This window comes from Neovison vison, chromosome 1 (genome assembly GCF_020171115.1).
Source record: "Neovison vison isolate M4711 chromosome 1, ASM_NN_V1, whole genome shotgun sequence".
NCBI lineage: Eukaryota > Metazoa > Chordata > Mammalia > Carnivora > Mustelidae > Neogale > Neogale vison.
Window position 1 is genome coordinate 276,589,695 of NC_058091.1, and position 19,457 is coordinate 276,609,151.

Sequence of the window (19,457 nt, forward strand, 5' to 3'; positions counted from 1 at the left end):
ACTGCATTGTCTTTAGTTATATTCTGCTACCATGTCAGGTTTATAGATAGAGAAAATGAGTTCCCAAGTGAGTCTTTCTCCCAATCTTTGGTCCCTTGTTCCCTGTACTCTGGTCCAGGTCAGGACACCTGCTGTGTTGCTGGCCACAGGAAGCCTCCTGCCACATTACGGTCAGCTGCTCCCTGATGCCTTCGAGGGAAGTGTATAATTCTGCCCTCTCCACTTCAGAGGCACCCTCTTCTCATGTTCTGACACAGAGGGGGCTCTCTTTCTTATTCCACCCTCTTTCCCAAGTCAACCCACCACCACCTCTTCAAAGAATATAGCCATTGTTATGTTAGTTAAGCTTTGAATTAAGAAAAAAGAAGAGGTGGGAAAAATTAAAGCCAGTTGCATAAAATGAGGGATATAAGGGGGTGTCTCATCATTAAATGGTATAAAATCTTAAAGAATAGACATATCCTCCAAGCTTTCTGTTTGCACTTATTCTTTGAAACTTCCAAAGAACAAAGATCTGATAGACCTACTGGAGTATTTGGCCTGTTGTTAAATTCCCTGAATGGCCTGGGCATCAAGGTGGTGATCTCCAAGACTGGAATAACATGCAGGGAGCAGTCTGAGAGTTAGAGACCACATCACTGAGTGCAGCAGGTTGCATCTCTCTCTGGAGGAAAGAAGGAAGCTAGTACACTGGCAGAGCAGGGACTGGTAAGCAGTGAGTCCCAGGAGGGAGAGCACATCCCAATAAATGAGGATGAGGTGGTTTCTACTAGTAGATAGGACATGGTGAAGCAGGGAGTATTTGAAATTTTACATTCTTGGCATCAGAGAAACAATTAAATGGCCTAGTCCCGAAGTATTGCGTGTCATTTCTGTTCATAACTCCTTGGCCAGACAAATCATTTGGCCCCATCCAACTACAAGGAGGTCAGAAGCACATGTGCCCAGAAGGGGGAGCTGGACATATTTAGCAAACAGCAGCAATGACTTCCATTTGTCAAAATGCAGACTCCCTCCCCAACAGACTTGGATTCAGGAGATCCTTGGAATCTGCATTTTAAATGGGCCTCCTCAGGTGAGTCTGATGCAAGGGAGAAAAGGGGAGTCTCTGGAACACTGACTTAGAACTTCACCTCAGGATAGCCAGGTGATCAAGAGGATGGGGGCAAATCTGATATCCAGTTCTTAGTGCTCAGATGTAGGGGCAAGCCTGGGAGACTTCATCTTGTTATCAAAGGGGGCCACAGATGGCTGACACTGCGGTCCAGAGGGCTAGACAGAAGATCCTAAAGTCCCCAGGCATGGAGGTAAGTGTTGGAGCCACGCCTGAGACAAAGCAGGCCCTCAGGTGTGTATCAAGCTTTTCAGTGACAGGGAGAGGAAGAGGGCTGTGGGGCCAACTCCAGCAGCGACTCTCAGCCATGATCTAAGGTTGATACTTAACGTCCACAGAAGTCATGGGCAATATCACATCCCATTATGTAATTGCTTCTTTCTTACCTCTGTCCTTTACTGGCATCATCTTCCCTCCCTTCCTCTACTACCCTCTCTCTCTGCCTTCTCCCTATTATATTCTCTTCTTTTCCTTCCTTATTTTTCTTCTGAGTCCCCCTTCCAACTTTCCTCTTTCCCAGCATTTCCTCTTCGTACACCCCCTCTCCTCTCTGCTCCTTCTCCACTCTTCTTTCTTCTGAATCATTCTTTCCTCCTTCTCCCTCTCATTCCTCCTTTCCCATGGTACCCACGCCTTCTGTTCTCTCTCCAGGTATTATGCCATCTGCTGCCAGCCTCTGGTCTATAGGAACAAGATGACCCCTCTGCGCATCGCATTAATGCTGGGAGGCTGCTGGGTCATCCCTATGTTTATCTCTTTTCTCCCTATAATGCAAGGCTGGAATAATATTGGCATCATTGATCTGGTGAGTACCTGTGCAGACCCTGCTAGTTTCCTCTCTTGATGAACTTTATGTGCTTGGGATTCTAAATAAACAAACAATATCAGGTTGGGTGGATAGTCTAAGAAAGATTCTGATAGCGGTCTGAGTGATAACAGTAACAGCCAAAAAATGCAAGCTAACACTTTGGAATGTTTGCTGTATGCCAGAACGTATGCTCAGACTCTACATAGGATCCTGATAACATCCTTCTCTCATCTCATCCAGATGAGGAAGGTCAGGCTCAAAAAGGGGAAGTGACATGCCCAGTAAATAGCGGAACGGGTACTCAAAGCTTAGCATTCAGACTACAGAGCCCGAGGCATGTGAGGTGCCCCGAGAGGCCTTCAGCCCATTTCATGGCTTCCAGTGATCTGCAGAAAACACGCCACATGGGTAGAGGCTTCCAGAGAATGGGGAGAGGCTCCTGGGCCAGGAGTGGAGAGAACTGGACCTTGAGCCCAGCTCTGTCCCTGACCCTGAAGAACTGCAATGAGAAGGTGCACTGGTCTTTAGTGGAGGAGCGTGTCTTGCAGGGGTGCAGGAGAGCAGCATGGCATGTGCATGCCAGGCATTTGCCAGCCCCTGTCCAGATGATCTTCAAGAGTCTTCCAGCTCTGACACACGGTGCTGATAGTGCCAAACTTGCAATGAAGATCCAGAGTTACCGTGGGGTTCACTGGCAGTGATAGATCCCTAAGGAAGTTGTCAAGCAGTCACTTTGCAGGGGGGACCATGTTGAGGTAGGAAGGGGATTGGAGATGACCGATTGAGAGCAGGCTTCCATCCAACAATCCTAGTGAGAGTAGGAGCTGCTTGTTCTTCTCTCCACCACATTCCCAGCCCCTAATCTTGCCTTGTTCTTTGTCCAGGAAAGGATATCCAAGCCAAGGCTGGGCCAGGATTTGCATGTGGTATGTCAGAACAAGAGTTCCTTGGGCTTCTGAAAGAAATGCTGGGGACAAAGGAGTGGAGAAGTAAAAGGGGATTCATACCAGGGAGACTGTATGGATATTTTCTTGAGTCCTATCCTTCTTCTTTCAAACTTCCAGTTTCACCATTTTCAAGGGAGATGAAATTCAAGTTTCCAATGACCAGTAGAGTAATAATTATGGCCGGCCAATGTTGAACACTCACTGTTGGCTGAGTCCATGTTCACTTAATCATCACTTCTGTAACCCTCACTCGGGCCTCACAACCATGCCATGAGGTTGATCCTATCATTGTCCTCAGGAAAGGAGCATAGGAGAGGTTAAGTTTTGAGCTGAAGCCAGATTGGCAGGGAGTGGTCGTGACTCTACCTACTGCACTCCAGAGTCGAGGCTCTTAATCCCTGTGCTAGACTTACTCCCTAATGAAGAAGGCATTTAGAAGCATAAGCTTTCTGTGCATCAGAACTTTCAAAAAGAGTACAATACTCTTACCTTTGGATATAGAATTTCTAAGGGAAATCATTTTAGAGAATTGCTGTCCATTTTGAGGGTGAGATAGAGGCATCCCCAATTCACTTCATGCAGCTGGGGAATGGGGCATCTGCTTGCTCTGAACATGCCTAGTATTTGCTCCATGACGCTGTGATCGCCTTGCCTATCTTTCCACTCACCTGCACACTGAATTGGCCTAGAGAGAAGCTAGCACGACCCATACGTTCATAATACTGATATAGCTGCTTCTCACCATTCGCAGTAAGTGGGTTCTATAAAGTTGCCACAAGTCCCAAATTAGCAAATACTGACTCTGCTCCTCGGAGAAGTACAGGGCTGTTTTCCTACAGGTTCTGGTCATAATATTTTCATCGACTAGTCAATACATAATATATGCTGCTTAGCGGAGAGGCCCACGAGATATATGGTAACTGTAAGGCTGATACAAAATAATGGAAAATAGAATCTGCAAACACCAATCAGAAGAAAGCTGGTGTATCTGTACTATTATCAGTGATAAAATATATTTAAGGCAAGTCATACTGCTTGAGATAAAGAGAAATATTTCCTTATGAGAAAAAGGTCAATTCAATAGGAAGGTATATTTTAATCTTATAATATGCTATGAGACAAGATGCTAGATAAAACACAAATAAGATAGCGTGTGTATTATATATGTTATTCATGCATTTGCTCATGTATGTGTTCACAGGGGATGCAGGCTGACCTCGGACAGCTCTCTTCAGCCAAGGGCTCTTCCTAGACAAGGCTAATAACACAGAGCTGTCAGTAGACAGAGTTTATAGTAGGGAGAAGAGTCTGTCAATCTTTACAAGAGATCACAATATCTAATACTAGTGAGGTTTATTCCAGGAATGTAACACAATCACTATAACTCACTGTATTAATAAAAGAAAGTGAGAAATACTACAAAGTCGTCTCTTTACTGCCAAAAATTCATTAATAAAATTCAGTATCTATTCATGACTTTTAAAAATTCCCATCAAACTAAAAACAGAAGAAAGCATCCATAAGAAACTTCCAGCAAGTATCATAATAGTAAAATATTGAAACTCCCCTCCTGAAACTGAGAATGTAAAATGGTGTCCACTATTATCTCTTCTATTCAGGATTACACGAAAGGTCTTCTCAAGTTCAATAATGCAAGAAAAATGATGCTAGGATAGGAAAGGAAGAAGTGAAATGTTTATTATTGTAGATCACATGAATATTTTTAGAGAAAATTCATAAGAATCTAGAGATGAAATATTAATAACAAACTTAACACATGGATCCATTGCCATGCAAAAAAATTTTCACCAGATTTTACATACTGGCAACAAGCAATTAGGGTTAAGGATTTTAAGGTGGTACAATTTGTAATAGGATAGCAAGTCATATACTTAGGAATAAATCTGACAAAAGATTTTCAAGACATTTACACAAAAAAATTGTAAGATATTACTGAAATACATTTTAAAAGATTTAAGTAAAGGGAAGAATCACCATGTTTGTGAAGACTTACCATGGGAAAGAAGTCCATGTTCCTCAGTCATTCTACATCTACAATTAGAATCCCCAAAGATCTGTAAGGAAATTGATAAGCTAATTCTAAATTTTGTATAGGAAATGCTGAGATGTAAGAACAGTCTTGAAGGAGAGGGGCCACAGTTCAAAGACTTTTACTCCCAGATATGTTGTGTGCAGGCAGACGGGGAAGGGAGGAGATGCTAACTCCACTCTCCGTTGGGTAGAGAAACTGAAGGATGATTTTGTCCCCATCTCATTTCTCCTCTTTCCCTGGGCCTTCAGCCCCTTGTGCTGAGACAGTCCCTCTGCGCCCCGGGATGCAATCCTATTCCTTTCTACCTTTGCGGTTCTACGTGCTATAGGCTTATTAGGAAAAGAGAACTTGGCTGATAAACCTTCTTCTCTCTTTCCTCCTTTTTTCCCTCTTGTGGTTTCTCCTTCTTTTCCTCTCCTTCCCTGTTCCCCTCCTTTTCTCTCTCCCTTCCAATCCCTCCTTTGCTTTTTCATCTTTTTTTCTTTTCTCACAATTTTCCTCCTTCCCCTCTGGCTTCTTTCTCTTCACTTTTTCCTTCCCATTCTCCCTTCTTTCCTTATGTCTTCTCTCCCTCCAACTCTCAGATAGAAAAAAGGAAGTTCAACCAGAACTCTAACTCTACATACTGTATCTTCATGGTCAACAAGCCCTACGCCATCACCTGCTCCGTGGTGGCCTTCTACATCCCGTTTCTCCTCATGGTGCTGGCCTATTACCGCATCTACGTCACAGCGAAGGAGCACGCCCACCAGATCCAGATGTTACAACGGGCTGGGGCCTCCTCAGAAGGCAGGCCCCAGCCAGCTGACCAGCACAGCACTCATCGCATGAGGACAGAGACCAAAGCAGCCAAGACCCTGTGCATCATCATGGGCTGCTTCTGCCTCTGCTGGGCACCATTCTTTGTCACCAATATCGTGGATCCTTTCATAGACTACACCGTTCCTGGGCAGGTGTGGACCGCTTTCCTCTGGCTTGGCTACATCAACTCTGGGTTGAACCCCTTTCTCTATGCCTTCTTGAATAAGTCTTTTAGACGTGCCTTCCTCATCATCCTCTGCTGTGACGATGAGCGCTACCGAAGACCCTCCATCTTGGGCCAGACTGTCCCCTGTTCAACCACAACCATTAATGGATCCACACACGTGCTAAGGTGAGTGCGGAGGGGCTTGGTGGAGTTTATTTGCATGATTCGGAACCGGTACCTCTCCAGTTTTTTTGTTTCCAGAGGCGTTGTTCTTGAAAAGCTGGGAAGCGTTTATGAAGATTAAGGAAAATTTACTATCTGGTTGTGACGTAGAATAGTGGATAAGGAGGATTTGGGCTCTGGGGGAGACTGGCCTGTATTCATATCCCGCCTCCGTAGTTCTGTGACCTTGGGCAAGTCATTTAACCACCTGAACTTCAATTTCAATTTTTTAAAAATATTGAGATCCCAATCACATTACCTACATCACCGGGTTTTTCTGAGTATAAAGTTAGCTAATGTGGGTAGAGCACACAGTACAGATCCCAACACCTAGTAAGCACTTAGCAAATATTATCTGCTGTTATTTATAGGTGGTATTTTCAGTAGTGGTTAAAAGCATGGGCTTTAAGTAAAAGAGACTTTATTCTGACTCTTAGTGCCACTACTAAGCATTTATATAATCTCTCTTGATTTTATTTTACTCAACTGTGTAAAAAAAAAAAAGTAACATCCATTTCATAAGGCTTTTGTGACAGCTAGAGATAATGTATTCATTTAGGGACTGACACAAGGTAAGCACTTGTAATACTCCTAACAATGTTACTCATATGATCAGTAGGAGCAGTAGTAATAACATATGGCCTGATACCCTAAGATGGCCACAAAATAATGTGATCAATGAAATAAATAGGAGGATGGATGTGCAACAGTAATACCATGTGGTAAGAGGTACAATGGGGGTGTGGGTAATTGAGAAAGGGAATTTGAGGAGGAAAGAAGCTGATTCGGCTTTAGAAAATCAAGAAAAGCTTCCGAGGAAAACATTTTTTAAGAATTTGAGACTTGGGGGAAGGATCAAGCAAGCCGTTCTAGCAAATTGAACAGCATGAGGCAAGAAATGTAATGTGAAAGAACATGGGAAGGTCAGGTCATTTACCCAAGGTCACCTGGGTTGATGGAAGTGGGAGCAACTTCGGAGCTGGATGTTTAGTAGTGAGCAGTCACGATGCCTTTCTCTAAACCCTGAGAATTTTCCTTCTCCCCTGGGCTAGAGTAGTTCTCAGCCATAAAAAAAGCAGCATGTGTTAAATAAGTCCATTCATCCTGTAGCAAAGATAAATTGTCAACAGCGCTTTCTTTCCTTGCCTCGAGATGCACAGGCATTTCTAAAAAGCAGCTCCTTCGTTGACACAGTCATTTAATTTTTCTGATGGCAGTATTCAGCTGTCCCAGCAGCTGAAAACTGGGGAATTTTCATTTGCGTGTGTAGGAAAAGAAAAGAAAATAAGGTTTGCAGTGAAATAGAAACACTTTGCCTCAGAGACTGCTCAGAAGCCTGAATTCAATTTACTACTACTAGGGTGGGCAGACTTAGAGTTAAAGCCTAGTCTGGTGTTGAGATTCCAGCAGGTGGAAAGGCCTCCAAGACTATTCCTCTAGGCCGGCGTTCTCTCCTGATTAGTGCGCCTTAAGCGAGGGTCGTATGAAGAATCCATCCAGGAGGTGTGTGTGTAAGAACTTCTGTGTGGGGGTCTAAAAGCTATTTGCCTTAGCAGTTGCCTGAGTCGGGGCTGTCAGTGACTCACAGAGCATGCCTTTGCTAATAAGTCCATTGTTCAGAACCGGAGGGGCTTTTCCCCCATAGAAACCGTCCCAGAAACTGTTTGGGGGTTTCAAGGACAGCCCAAAAGTCCTGTTTTACTGACATGGTGTTTGATTCCTGCTGCATCCAGAAACTCTGTGGAGGGTTATAAATGCGAAGATGGTAGTTTTGAGGTGGCTTGTGGATGTAGTCTCCATACTTGAGTTTTCGTATTTCTGCATAAAGTAGAGAAGAGTGCAGGAAGTTGATCTGAGCTACTTTTCTGGGGGAGATAAGGAATGTTTTAAGAGCCGACACAGAGAGGACTTGTTTGAAGGCTGAATCTGCTGCAGTGTAAGCTTTGCAAGGACAGGAATCCTGCCTATTTCATTCACTGCTTCATACCAAATACCCAATATGTTGCCTAATGTACAACAGGAAGTTAAACTCTTTTTTTTAAGTTAATATTTTTTTGGAACTTAAACTCTTGATGGGTGAGTTAATAAAGCATACAATTAATTCTCTAGGTCAATTGTATGAGCACCACTTAAGAACAACGTATGTTTTTCTTAAAAGTCCTGTAAGCAGGACATCAACACATTCAAATGGATTTAAGAAATATAAAACCTAAACAATTAAAAGTAAAATCAGCTTTTTTCCTATTGATCCTACCCTTCACCTCAGAGACGGTTAAAACTAGTCTGGTGATTTTTTAAATGCATTTATGAACATTCATAAAAACATACACATTCATAGATTTCTCTCCCTTTATTTATTTTATTTTATTTTTTTTTTCATCATCATAAGTGCACTCCTTAGTCCCCCATCCCCTAGTTCACCACCGCCCACCACCATCAGTTCACTCTCTAGAGTTAAGAGTCTGTTTCTTGGTTTGTCTCTCTTTTTTTCCCTTTGGTCGTTTGCTTTATTTCTTGAAACCCATATATGAGTGAAATCTTATGATATTTGTCTTTCTCTGACTGACTTATGTTGCTTAGTGTTATAACTCTCTAGCTCCATCCATGTTGTTGTAAATAGCAAAATTCCATTCTTTTTATGGCTGAGTAATATACCACTTCTTCTTTATCCATTCATCTATCAGAGCACACTTGGACTGCTTCCATAGTTGCTGTTGTAGATAATGCTGCAATAAACATAACGGTGCATGGGTAGCTTTGATTTAGTGTTTTTGTATTTTGGGGGTATTTTTTTGTATCCAGTGGTGCAATTTCTGGCTCATAGGGTAGTTTTGTTTTTTAAGTTTTTGAGTGGCCTCTAGACTGTTTTCCAGAGTGGCTGTACCAGTTTGCATTCCCACCAAACCGTACATTTCCTTTTTCTCCACATCCTTGCCAACACCTGTTTTTTCTTGTGCTTTTGATTTTAGCCATTCTGACAAGTGGGAAGTGACAGGTCATTTTAGTTTTGATTCACATTTCCTTGATGATTAGTGATGTTTGAGTATCTTTTCATGTGTCTTATTAGTCATCTGGATGTCTTTGGAGAAATGTCTGTTCATGTCTTATGCCCATTTTTTAATTGGGGTGTGTGTTTTCTGATTGTTGATTTATAGAAGTTCTTTATGTGTCTCGGATACTAACCCTTTATTGGATATGTCGTTTGCAAATATCTTCTCCCATCTCATAGATTGCATTTTAGTTTTGTTGATTGTTCACTGTGCAGAAACTTTTTGTTTTGATGTAATTTCGATAGTTTATTTTTGCTTTTTTTTTTAAGATTTTCTTTATTTATTTGCCAGAGAGAGAGCGAGAGAGAGAGAGCGCACAAGCAGGGAGAGTGCCAGGCAGAGGAAGAGGCAGGCTCCTAACTGAGCAAGGAGCCTGATGGTGGGACTCTATCCCAGGACGCTGAGATCCTGACCTGGGCTGAGGGCCAACTCTTAACTGACTGAGCCACCCAAGCATCCTTATTTTTGCTTTTATTTCCCTTGCCTCCTGGGACATGCGAAGAAAAAGTTTGCTATTGCCAGTATAAGAGAAATTACTGCCTGTGCTCTCCTAAAGGATTTGTATGGTTTCAGGTCTCACATTTAGGTCCTACCTCCATTTTCAGTTTAGTTACCTTTGACAAAAGAGAAATGACTGACAATGGGAAGAAGACAGTTTTCTTCAAATAATGGCATTGGGAAAATTGGACCGCCACATGCAAAAGTATGGAACTGGACCACTTTCTTACTCCCTTTATTTTATATAAATGAGGTCATTTTATATGTACTTTTTTGCACCTTGCTTTTTATCCCTTATGAATGTATTTTAGAGATCACTGCACCACAGAATATGTAGATCTAGCTCATTCTTTTTAGCTGTTCCACAAGCATGTTAAAATTTATTAATTTCCCATCAGTGGATATGTAGGCGTTACCAATCTTTTGCTGTATCTATCTGTATTGTTTTTAATGCCCTTAACACTTTTCTTTGTGTATATGTATTTATTTTTTTTAAAGATTTTATTTATTTATTTGAGAGGAGACAGAGAGAGAGAGCATGAGAGGGATGAAGGTCAGAGGGAGAAGCAGACTCCCTGCAGAGCTGGGATCCCGATGTGGGACTCCATCCCAGGACTCTGGGGTCATGACCTGAGCCGAAGGCAGTCCCTTAACCAACTGAGCCCCCCAGGCGCCCCTGTGTTCATGTATTTCTTTTAGAGAGCTCCCCAAAGTGAAATCGCTCCATTTAAAAATATTAGATTTATTGTAAGATCAACCTCGCAGAATACTATAGTGATTTGCATTCCCATCACAGGCTGTGAGAGTAGCTTCTACTCCTTCCTTTCACCAACACGATACATAATTTTTCATTTACTATTTTGCTAATTACAGAAATGGACTGTCACTTAATTTGCATTTTCCAGATGATTTGGTAAGTTGAAACTCTTTTAAGTTAGTTACTGACTGATTTAAAAGTTGTTGGCATATATTTATCCTTGTACAAACTGCATCTTCACATATGTGGTGCTTTGTTTGACAACTTCGTTCTATTTTTCTAATTCATTTCTGAATATTATATTCTAAATATTAACCCTTTCTTCTATAGTTTGCAAATACACTTCGTTCTCTTCTGCTTGCTTTTGAACTTTAACTCTTTTCATAAAAAAGTATTTGAATTTGCAAAGCACTGTTACTTTGACTTCTTACAGTTAACCTGTCTTCTTTTTTTTTTTTTAAAGATTTTATTTATTTATTTGACAGAGAGAGATCACAAGTAGGCAGAGAGGCAGAGAGAGAGAGGAGGAAGCAGGCTCCCTGCTGAGCAGAGAGCCCGATGCGGGACTCGATCCCAGGACCCTGAGATCATGACCTGAGCCGAAGGCAGCGGCTTAACCCACTGAGCCACCCAGGCGCCCACCTGTCTTCCTTTTTGAAATATTTTTCACATTAATTTTCCTAAACAGTGTAGTTTCCTGGTTTGCCTCCTGATGCACTAGCAACTTGTTCTTAGTATCTTTTATAGGTTCTTCCTTCTCAGGCCTCTAAATGTTAGAGTTCTTCAGGGCTCTGTTCTTCATACTTTTCTCAAATGACTTTATCACTTAATGTGATTTGACCATCCATAGTTTTTGTGCCATCAATCTCTCTTTAATTAACAGCTCTAGATCATAGCTGTCCTCTAAGCTCCAGACCACAAAATCCAATTTGCTTCCTTGACAGCCTCACATAGGTGCCTCTTAAGAATCTCACATTTCATGTACCTAAACAGAATTCTCTTGCATACCTCACCCAGCCCCCTACTCCAACCTTCCAGGCTCTCCTCTGTCTCCGTAAGTGGACCTGCCATCTACCACGTTACTGAATCTGGACACTCTCGGTCACTCTCAGAGAGAACTACCATGTTAAACTGCAGATTTAAAGCTTTAAAAAAGAAAAACCAATCGGAGCCCTGGGTGGCTCAGTGGTTAAAGCCTCTGCCTTCAGCTCAGGTCATGGTCCCAGGGTCCTGGGATCGAGCCCCACACTGGGCTCTCTGCTCAGCAGGGAGTCTGCCCCCCCCACCCTTTCTCTCTGCCTGCATCTCTGCTTACTTGTGATCTCTATCAAATCAATAAATAAAATCTTAAAAAAAAGAAAGAAAGAAAGAAAAACCAATCAGCTGACATTGAAAATACGGAATTTGATCTAAATAAATGTGAAACACAGAATCCAACACGGGGGCAAAGATGTAAACCACAGAAGTGAAGAATGATGCCTGAACATCCCGCTGCATGTTTAAAATTTGGAATTTGAGGGCCATCTGGCTGGCTCAATCAGTAGAGCATGTGACTCTTGATTTTGAAATCATGCGTTTGAGCCATGGTGAGGGTAGAGATTACTTAAAAAAAAATAAAAAGAGAATGAATAGAATTTAGGATTTGTTAAGCGCAACTTCATTTTCCTCATGCAAGGCATTCATTGGCAAATTATGTCATTCTATGTTATTAATAATAATGATTATGATGCCCAGCATAATTCCAGAAATATGTGTCAGTTACTGTATTTAAGAACTTTGAATGCATTATTGCATTTAATTTTAACAGCAACCAAATAGGTTGCTCTTATAATTATCATGATTTTAACAATGAGAAAACCGAGGTTTAAAGAGGTTATAGAACTGGCCCAAGGTCACACAAAGTCTTCATGATTGTCTTCAGGTTAATGAAAGATTAAAACACTCAAAATTGGAAATTATCTTGCCCTTTAAAAAAAAAAAAATCTTCCTTCTACAATGTATAGAGGACTTAGTCTGCAACCCAAGAATCACACTGGAGAGAGCCAGGTCACGACAATACTCCAAAACTTTGAGACCTTTTTCTTTTAAAAAGAATGGAATAGAATTTTACTTTGCCAATTTGAAATAAAATCGGGCCAGTCTGCCTCAGTGGTTTGGAATAGTAGGCCTTCCTGTCTTGGTCCCATTCTTGTAGTCCTTTGATTCATGCAAAATTTTTATTTATTTATTTATTTAAATTTATTTATTTATTTGAGAGAGAAAGAGAGTGTGTGTGTGAATGAGCAGGGGGAGGGGCAGACGGAGAGAGAGAATCCACAAGAAGACCCCCCTCTGAGCTTGGAGCCCCATGAAGGGCTTGATCCTAGGACTCTGAGATCATGACTTGAGCCAAAACCAAGAGCTAGCTGCAGAACTGACTGAGCCACCTGGGCACTTCTGCCCTCCTTTTTTTTTTTTTTTTTTTTTTTTTTTAAGATTTATTTGCAACATCTTATTATTAAGCAAACATATGGGCAGCCAATGAAATAAGGTATGTTTTTGCCAGACAGTCTTCGTGGACTTTGACCACTCAAATTGAACGAACTAATGTAGAATGTAGCAGAGATTTCTGCAGTCATGTTTAGGTTTTCTGTGAGAGAAGCATCTTTTTTGGAATATCCAGCTCATGATCAGAGTAGAAGTGAACATACCATTTGGTTGGCTGACAAAGTAGTTTGTCTAGATATGTAGGATACATAGCCTTTTAAAAAGAGCTTCCAAACATGAATTATTGTCATATATATGTTTCTTGGGAAGTTTTAATTTGTATGCCTGTATACATTAGAAGAGGCATCATGCCATCATGTGGACAATGGATTCTAAGAGCTTCATCTTGGGTGTGGACTGATTCTTAGCAAATTTGGAGCCAGCTTCTCTCTCCTTGTGACATCTTTAACCTGTCTCTATAGTTGTTTTCCCCATCCACCAATCTGTCTCTTAGTCTGATAGAAGTCACCTTTCCCGCTCTAGGAAACTCCCATCAGATATAATGGCAGAGAAGGGAAGAAATAACCTAGTGGGAAGACACTGGCTGCATTCCCACTCGAGTCTGGGAGAGGACAAGGTTGCCTTGTCACCTCTGCTGTTCAACACTGCATACAAAATCCGAGTGGCAGAAAGGAGAACTATGCAATATAAAAATTAGAGAAAAAAGAGAAAAACTGTGACTATTTATAAACAACATGAAAATCCACTCTAAACCATGAAAACTAAGACGTTTCACAGGATGTCCAGATACTGAATAACTAACCCAACATTCAGTGACTCCTACATACTAGACATCATCACTTAGAATTTAGATTAGGAAAAATACCATCATCCACAGGAGCAGTAACTAAAGTTACTAAAAAAGTACAAAATGAAAATATAAAACATATATTGAAAGGAACTTTAGAACCTTAACTGAAGGAGAAATCTGAGATCTTGCTAAGGGTTCACTATGGACAGCAGAGGAAGGTACTAAAACATCCAAATTTTTCTTTGGAAGTTATAGAAAACTCATCAGAAACCAGGTTTGCAGATTCTGGAACTTGATTTATTAGGTTCTAAGGTTTGATTTGCTGTAACTATTTCCTGAGCACCTAATGTGTCAGGCACTGTGCATGAGGTGGTAGATGGAAAGATAAATGAGAGTCGGAATCTCCCTGAGCTCACAACCTAAATGAGGAAAGAGACACATAAGCACATAATTACAGTACAGTGGGCATTGCTGGCGTTGTGCACAAGGTTTAATGGGAGCTGAAGGGATTGCTTCCTAACCAGTCCTTTTCTCATCATCACTGATGCTTGAATTCCTGCAGTGAGAGAATTGTACTACTCAGTGAGCCTGCTCCGTGGTTGGGCAACTCTAGAGTTGAGAAGGTCTTCCTTATGTTAGGGGAAATCTTCATCCCTATGACTTCTGCCTGCTGGCCCTAGTTCTGCTTTGAGCAAGAGAAAATAAGGCTACATCTTTCTGTATGTTTTAATTCTATGTCCCTTCTGAGGTTTTTCTTCATTATTCCATTACTCTCCATGAGATATTGTTAAAGGTTTTTAGAACAGGATCAGGTCCCCCTATTTGTAACCTTTGTTATTATTTTTTTGATCATTTTTTCTTCAAACTGTGTTCAGGAGACCCCTCCCATTAAAATCACCTGGGAGCTGAGTAAAAACACAGATTCCTGGACCCAATTCATGGAATTGAGGCAAGTTAGGGAACATAATATTTTTGCCAAGATGATTCTTACACATGTTCAACTTGGAGAACCATAGACTCTGACCCCAGTGGATTGGAATGGTCCAGTGTGTGCTGGTATTGACTATGCTTCAGGGTTATGACACATATTATAATTCTTAGGTCCTAAAGATTCTCTTAAAGGGTAATAGTTTTACATGATTGAACTAGTAAAATTTCTTTGGAAGTTGCCTCAGCTCAGCCATTCTTCAAGCCAAGTGATTCTAGCCACTTGTGGGGTGAAGTGTGATCACATATCCTGTGACCACATAGTGTGGCAGGAGATAGGAAGAAGCCATCCTGTTGTGATGTGAAGTCCATTGGGAGTTTGATTCTGGAGTTCCTTTTCCATTATCTTTGGGAAAATGTCTAGGATCTTGCCAGTGCTATTTTCTGCTAAGTCTTCAGAGCCTAGTAAAGTGCCTGGCACATTGTGAGGCTTGACAAGGAGTAAAGCAATGTTTCTGCCCCTTTTCCCTGGTCTCACTTCTTTTCTGTTTAACTATCTTTATGAAGATTAGCCTCGAAGATCCAAGGCAGAGCAAGGATTTGCGGCACTGACAGTAACCTTAGAACACAGATTTTTCTCTAGATGAAATCCATGGAGGATTCCAATTTTGGCTTCTTGGGTAAATAATCTCTGCCTTGCTTGTCTTGCTACCTCATTGTGAAAATCAAACTAGGTAATGGAGGTGAAATTGCTTTGCTAACTGCAAAGCTCCATCCTCGGGGGAGAGATAATTATGTTATGAGAACAGACTATTTATAAGTTAGGTAAATAGCTAAGATCACATGCTTAGCAATGCAGGGATGGCACACGGAGTTTAGCTTTGGGGATGGATTTCTCTGCTCTCAGGCCAGGCTTAGGTGTCTCCTGTTGGTTCTCGAAGTTTAGACCTTGCCCAAACCTAGGACACTCACCTAGTTCCTCAGAAGACTGAGAACTTCTGCCAGCACTTCCCAAAGAACTTCTTGTCAATCTAACTGGGCTCTTGGCTACTGTCCTCCATTACCCACCCTCAGTCTCTCCTGATAAACAGCTTTTTTTTTGTTGACTTGGGCATCTCTAGAGCTGTGCTATCCAATAGGGTAACCCTCAGCCACATTCCAAGGATTCAGTAGCCACATATTATAAGTAGAATATTTTCATTATTGTAAAAAGTTCTATTGGGCAAAATAGCTCTAGAGCCTTCTCTCTGGAATAAGGCAGAATATGCTTTTCCTCAGACTTGCTTTTACCAACCATAGCTCAATTAATAAGCCAATTCTAATGGATGTGCTATAGAAGTCTTTGGCGTTTTCAGGCACAAGATTAGTATGCTCAGGTTTAAATATGAAATCAATAGAGGTGGAAAATAATGAGAATAGAGGAAAATTGAAAGTGAAAAATAGGCAAACAGAATGAGGGTTCCACTAAGAACGGTAGGAGAAAAAAAATTCTTCTAGGCTATTGTTTTTTCTTGTTTCCCTTATAAATAAGTTATCAGAATTTATCATTGTATTTATTTTTTGCTGACTTGCTTATTATGCATCTCCTCAGTTAGACCATCCATACATGAGGCCGGATTACAGGTCTATTTTATTCCCAAGTGTTCCCCTAGGGGAGAGCACATGATTCAATTCGAATACTTATTGGTTGAATGGATGGATGCTTTTATCAGACCCTGTTGCTCACCTGGAATGTATATACTTACAAGTTTTCACCTCTTTAAACAAATACTTATTAATTCCATAACCAGAATCATTGTCTTTTTTACTGTGACATCACTTGCCAATTTTCAATGTCAATACACCAGCATTTCCCTTTTAAACAGAGATTTTCATACTGTGGGTTGGAAGATGACCCACGGATGAGACAATAATTTAGGTGTGATTTTACTTTGGGTGCTTAGAGGTTTCTGCTAATGTTGGAAAGTTGTTTAACATTTAAAAGCTATTTTGTGGCCTTTGCCTTGTATTCTGGAGGTTATAGTTGGATTCAACATTTAACTCATTGTTTTGAGCCAATGCAAGACTTAATCTGGGTGAATCAAAAATGGGTGAGGATGACCTTGTCTTATCTCCCCCAGCCTCCTCCAGGGCTTGCTGTGTAACTGGCAGGCCAAGCACAAAATGCAAATGCAGGGTCCCTTGATCAAAGTGCAGGTATAGACTTCCATCGAAAGTATTAAGATGTAAAGCCTTTTTCTTTCATCTGCAATTTTTCTCTCAACTTATCATGGCATATTTTCTTTTCTAGTCACCTGTCCTCCAGAAGAAAAAAAAAATAAATGATTAGCAAATATTTACCATTCATCTGTGTATTATCCAGTGCCAGTTTTTAGTGCAAATACGAGAGCATTTTGCTTGTATGGAATCACCGAAGTGACACAAGTCATACAAATCCTATTTCACAATTCAAGTGTGCGTGTGTGTTTTGTGTTTACCAGCCCACACACGAAACTAATGCAACCGTTTGTACTTCACCTCTTGATAACACACGCCCTACTAACACTCTGCCTCCTTCAGCTTCCTGCTCAGCAAGGAAGCACCGAAAGGGAAAAGAGCCATGGTTGGCCATATCTTATCCGTTCTTTCTGTGCTGATATTTTTAGCAAAAACGGTTGGCTAATACAGGGGAGCAACATGAGTGAGAAAAGATGTGATAGGGTTTTTTGGTTGGTTCCTCCTTCTTAGCACAGCACTGCCTTTCTCCTGGATTGGACAAGTTCTGATCAAATAGACTCCATGACCTCTCAGGGCTGTCTGCATTCCCAGTCATTCAGTCATAGACGTGCTGATAAGAAGCATCAGCACAGGATTCTGGTGGACCCGTGACCTGTGGGAATTCAGTAAGACTCAGTGGTAAGCATGTTGTAGAAGTGTTGACAGGCCATGGAAAAGAGGAAGTGCTTTCTATATATAATGTGTTCACCATGCATTTGCTTGGAGTCTTAGTAAACCCTAATGCATGGTGTATCTCCCAGAATTCTGTGCTTGTGGGGCATCATTAATGTTCTGAGGCAGCAAGGAGCTATGGCATACACACACATGCACACCTAGCCGGTGCACCCAGGTGCCCCCTTGTCACTGAGGCATGTTTTATTTTCCCTTCAGACCTCACAGGTTCAAAGATAAACTCCCTAAAACTTTCAAGATGGCAACGCTGGTCACCATCTGGCTAGCCCATCCGTCTGCGCTGGTCACACAACCATGAAGCTGGCCTGCCCCGCCCCCCACCCCACCCCGTCCTTCCCAGTCACAGCCTTAAGCAAGTCTCAGGAAACATCCTGCTTGTTGGGATTATACCAGGAACACGGGCAGAATAACAGCACTAGAAGAGCTCCCTTTGCCTTGAGTTTAGTAATCAAGAGGCTTAAGCTGCCTTCCAGGATGCCCTCTTCTGTGCAGAAGTACTGAGGCAAAAGCGTTATTCCCTCCACTGAGACATTTTTTTTTAATTTATTTATTTGACAGACAGAGATTACAAGTAGGCAGAGAGGCAGGCAGAGAGAGAGAGGAGGAAGCAGGCCCCCTGCTGAGCAGAGAGCCCGGTGTGGGGCTCGATCCCAGGACTCTGGGATCATGACCTGAGCCGAAGGCCGAGGCCCTAACCCACTGAGCCACCCAGGCGCCCCGAGACATTTTTCAAGGAAAAGTTTCCACCCCTGAGGTTAGAAGAAGGTGGGCTGAAGTGCTGGGGTCTGGCACACCTGGATGTTAGTCCCAAGACTTGACATTTACTATTGATAATAACCCTTAACATGTAACCCAGACATTTCTGGGTGCCTGTTCCTTCATCAGTAAAATGGGAACGCATCTCTTGATGTACTATATGCTGGCTAACTGAACATTAAAAAAAGAATCATCTCGGGCTTTTGTGAAGGTGAAATCTCTGTGCAGAACTGAGTCCAGTTCCTGCTGTTACCCCGAAAGTGCTTCCTGAACGGAAGCAGGTGCAGTTGCTGTTATTACAGTTGTATATATAACATCATTCATATCTTGGTTAAACAAACTTCTCCAATTATTTTCTCAACTTCCTGATAAACATTTCTTAAGAAATGAGTCAAGAGAAATCTCTGTGTTCTAAACACTGCCCTCAGACAAGGAATGCAGAGCTCCCTCTGCCAGAAGAAAAACCCAGAGAGGAATTAAATTAAATTAATCACACTGTTCATAAATAATTGTTTAAGCAACATGAGACGAGCCTTGTTTCCTGGGTACATCGTGCCCTGTGCCCAACAGTTGGGGCTGTTACGTTGTTATGCCTCTGGCTGTTGAATTACCTGTAGGCATGTCTCAGACCCAAACTAAAACATGGTAACCATGTCGAATGAGTTAGGTGCGTTCTTTGTGTATTTGTTTTTCCCCGTTGGCTCTGCAGGCACACTTGTTGCTAGGGTGCTAGGGCTCTTTGTATCAGCCCCCTGGCATGGGTGCCCACAGCACAGGGGATGGTGTGTGCTGCTCCATGGGGCAGACTCCCAGGGCACACCCAGCTCTAGGGATGCCTGAGGTGGTCTGAGGTCACAGATGCTGCCGTTCTGACCCTCAACCTTGTATCACACTAGAGGCATGAGGAGCTTTTTATAGCTGAGCCTGGGTTCCACTTGTAGAGAGTCTACCTAATAGGTCCACTTGGGAATCAGAAATGCACATGTCTTGGGAAGCTCCAGTGTACCGCAGTACTGAGACCCGCTGGTATAGAGGGGAGAGCGTGAAGCCTGTGTTAGCCACGAAGCAGCCCATCATCTCCTGCGACACCAATAAGACAAGGAGGTTGTGGGGCACCCGGGTGGCTTAGTTG

General features: G+C 42.0%; 1 protein-coding gene across 1 annotated transcript in view; it reads left to right on the top strand.

The window, feature by feature from the left end:
- The window catches only part of HTR4 (5-hydroxytryptamine receptor 4), a 176,538-nt gene that overhangs the window by 118,160 nt on the left and 38,921 nt on the right, over positions 1 to 19,457 (top strand). The window contains exons 5-6 of the mRNA XM_044231892.1: positions 1,766 to 1,919; positions 5,507 to 6,075. Coding sequence (XP_044087827.1) covers positions 1,766 to 1,919; positions 5,507 to 6,075 — 723 coding nt within the window. The remainder of the gene's footprint in view (positions 1 to 1,765; positions 1,920 to 5,506; positions 6,076 to 19,457) is intronic.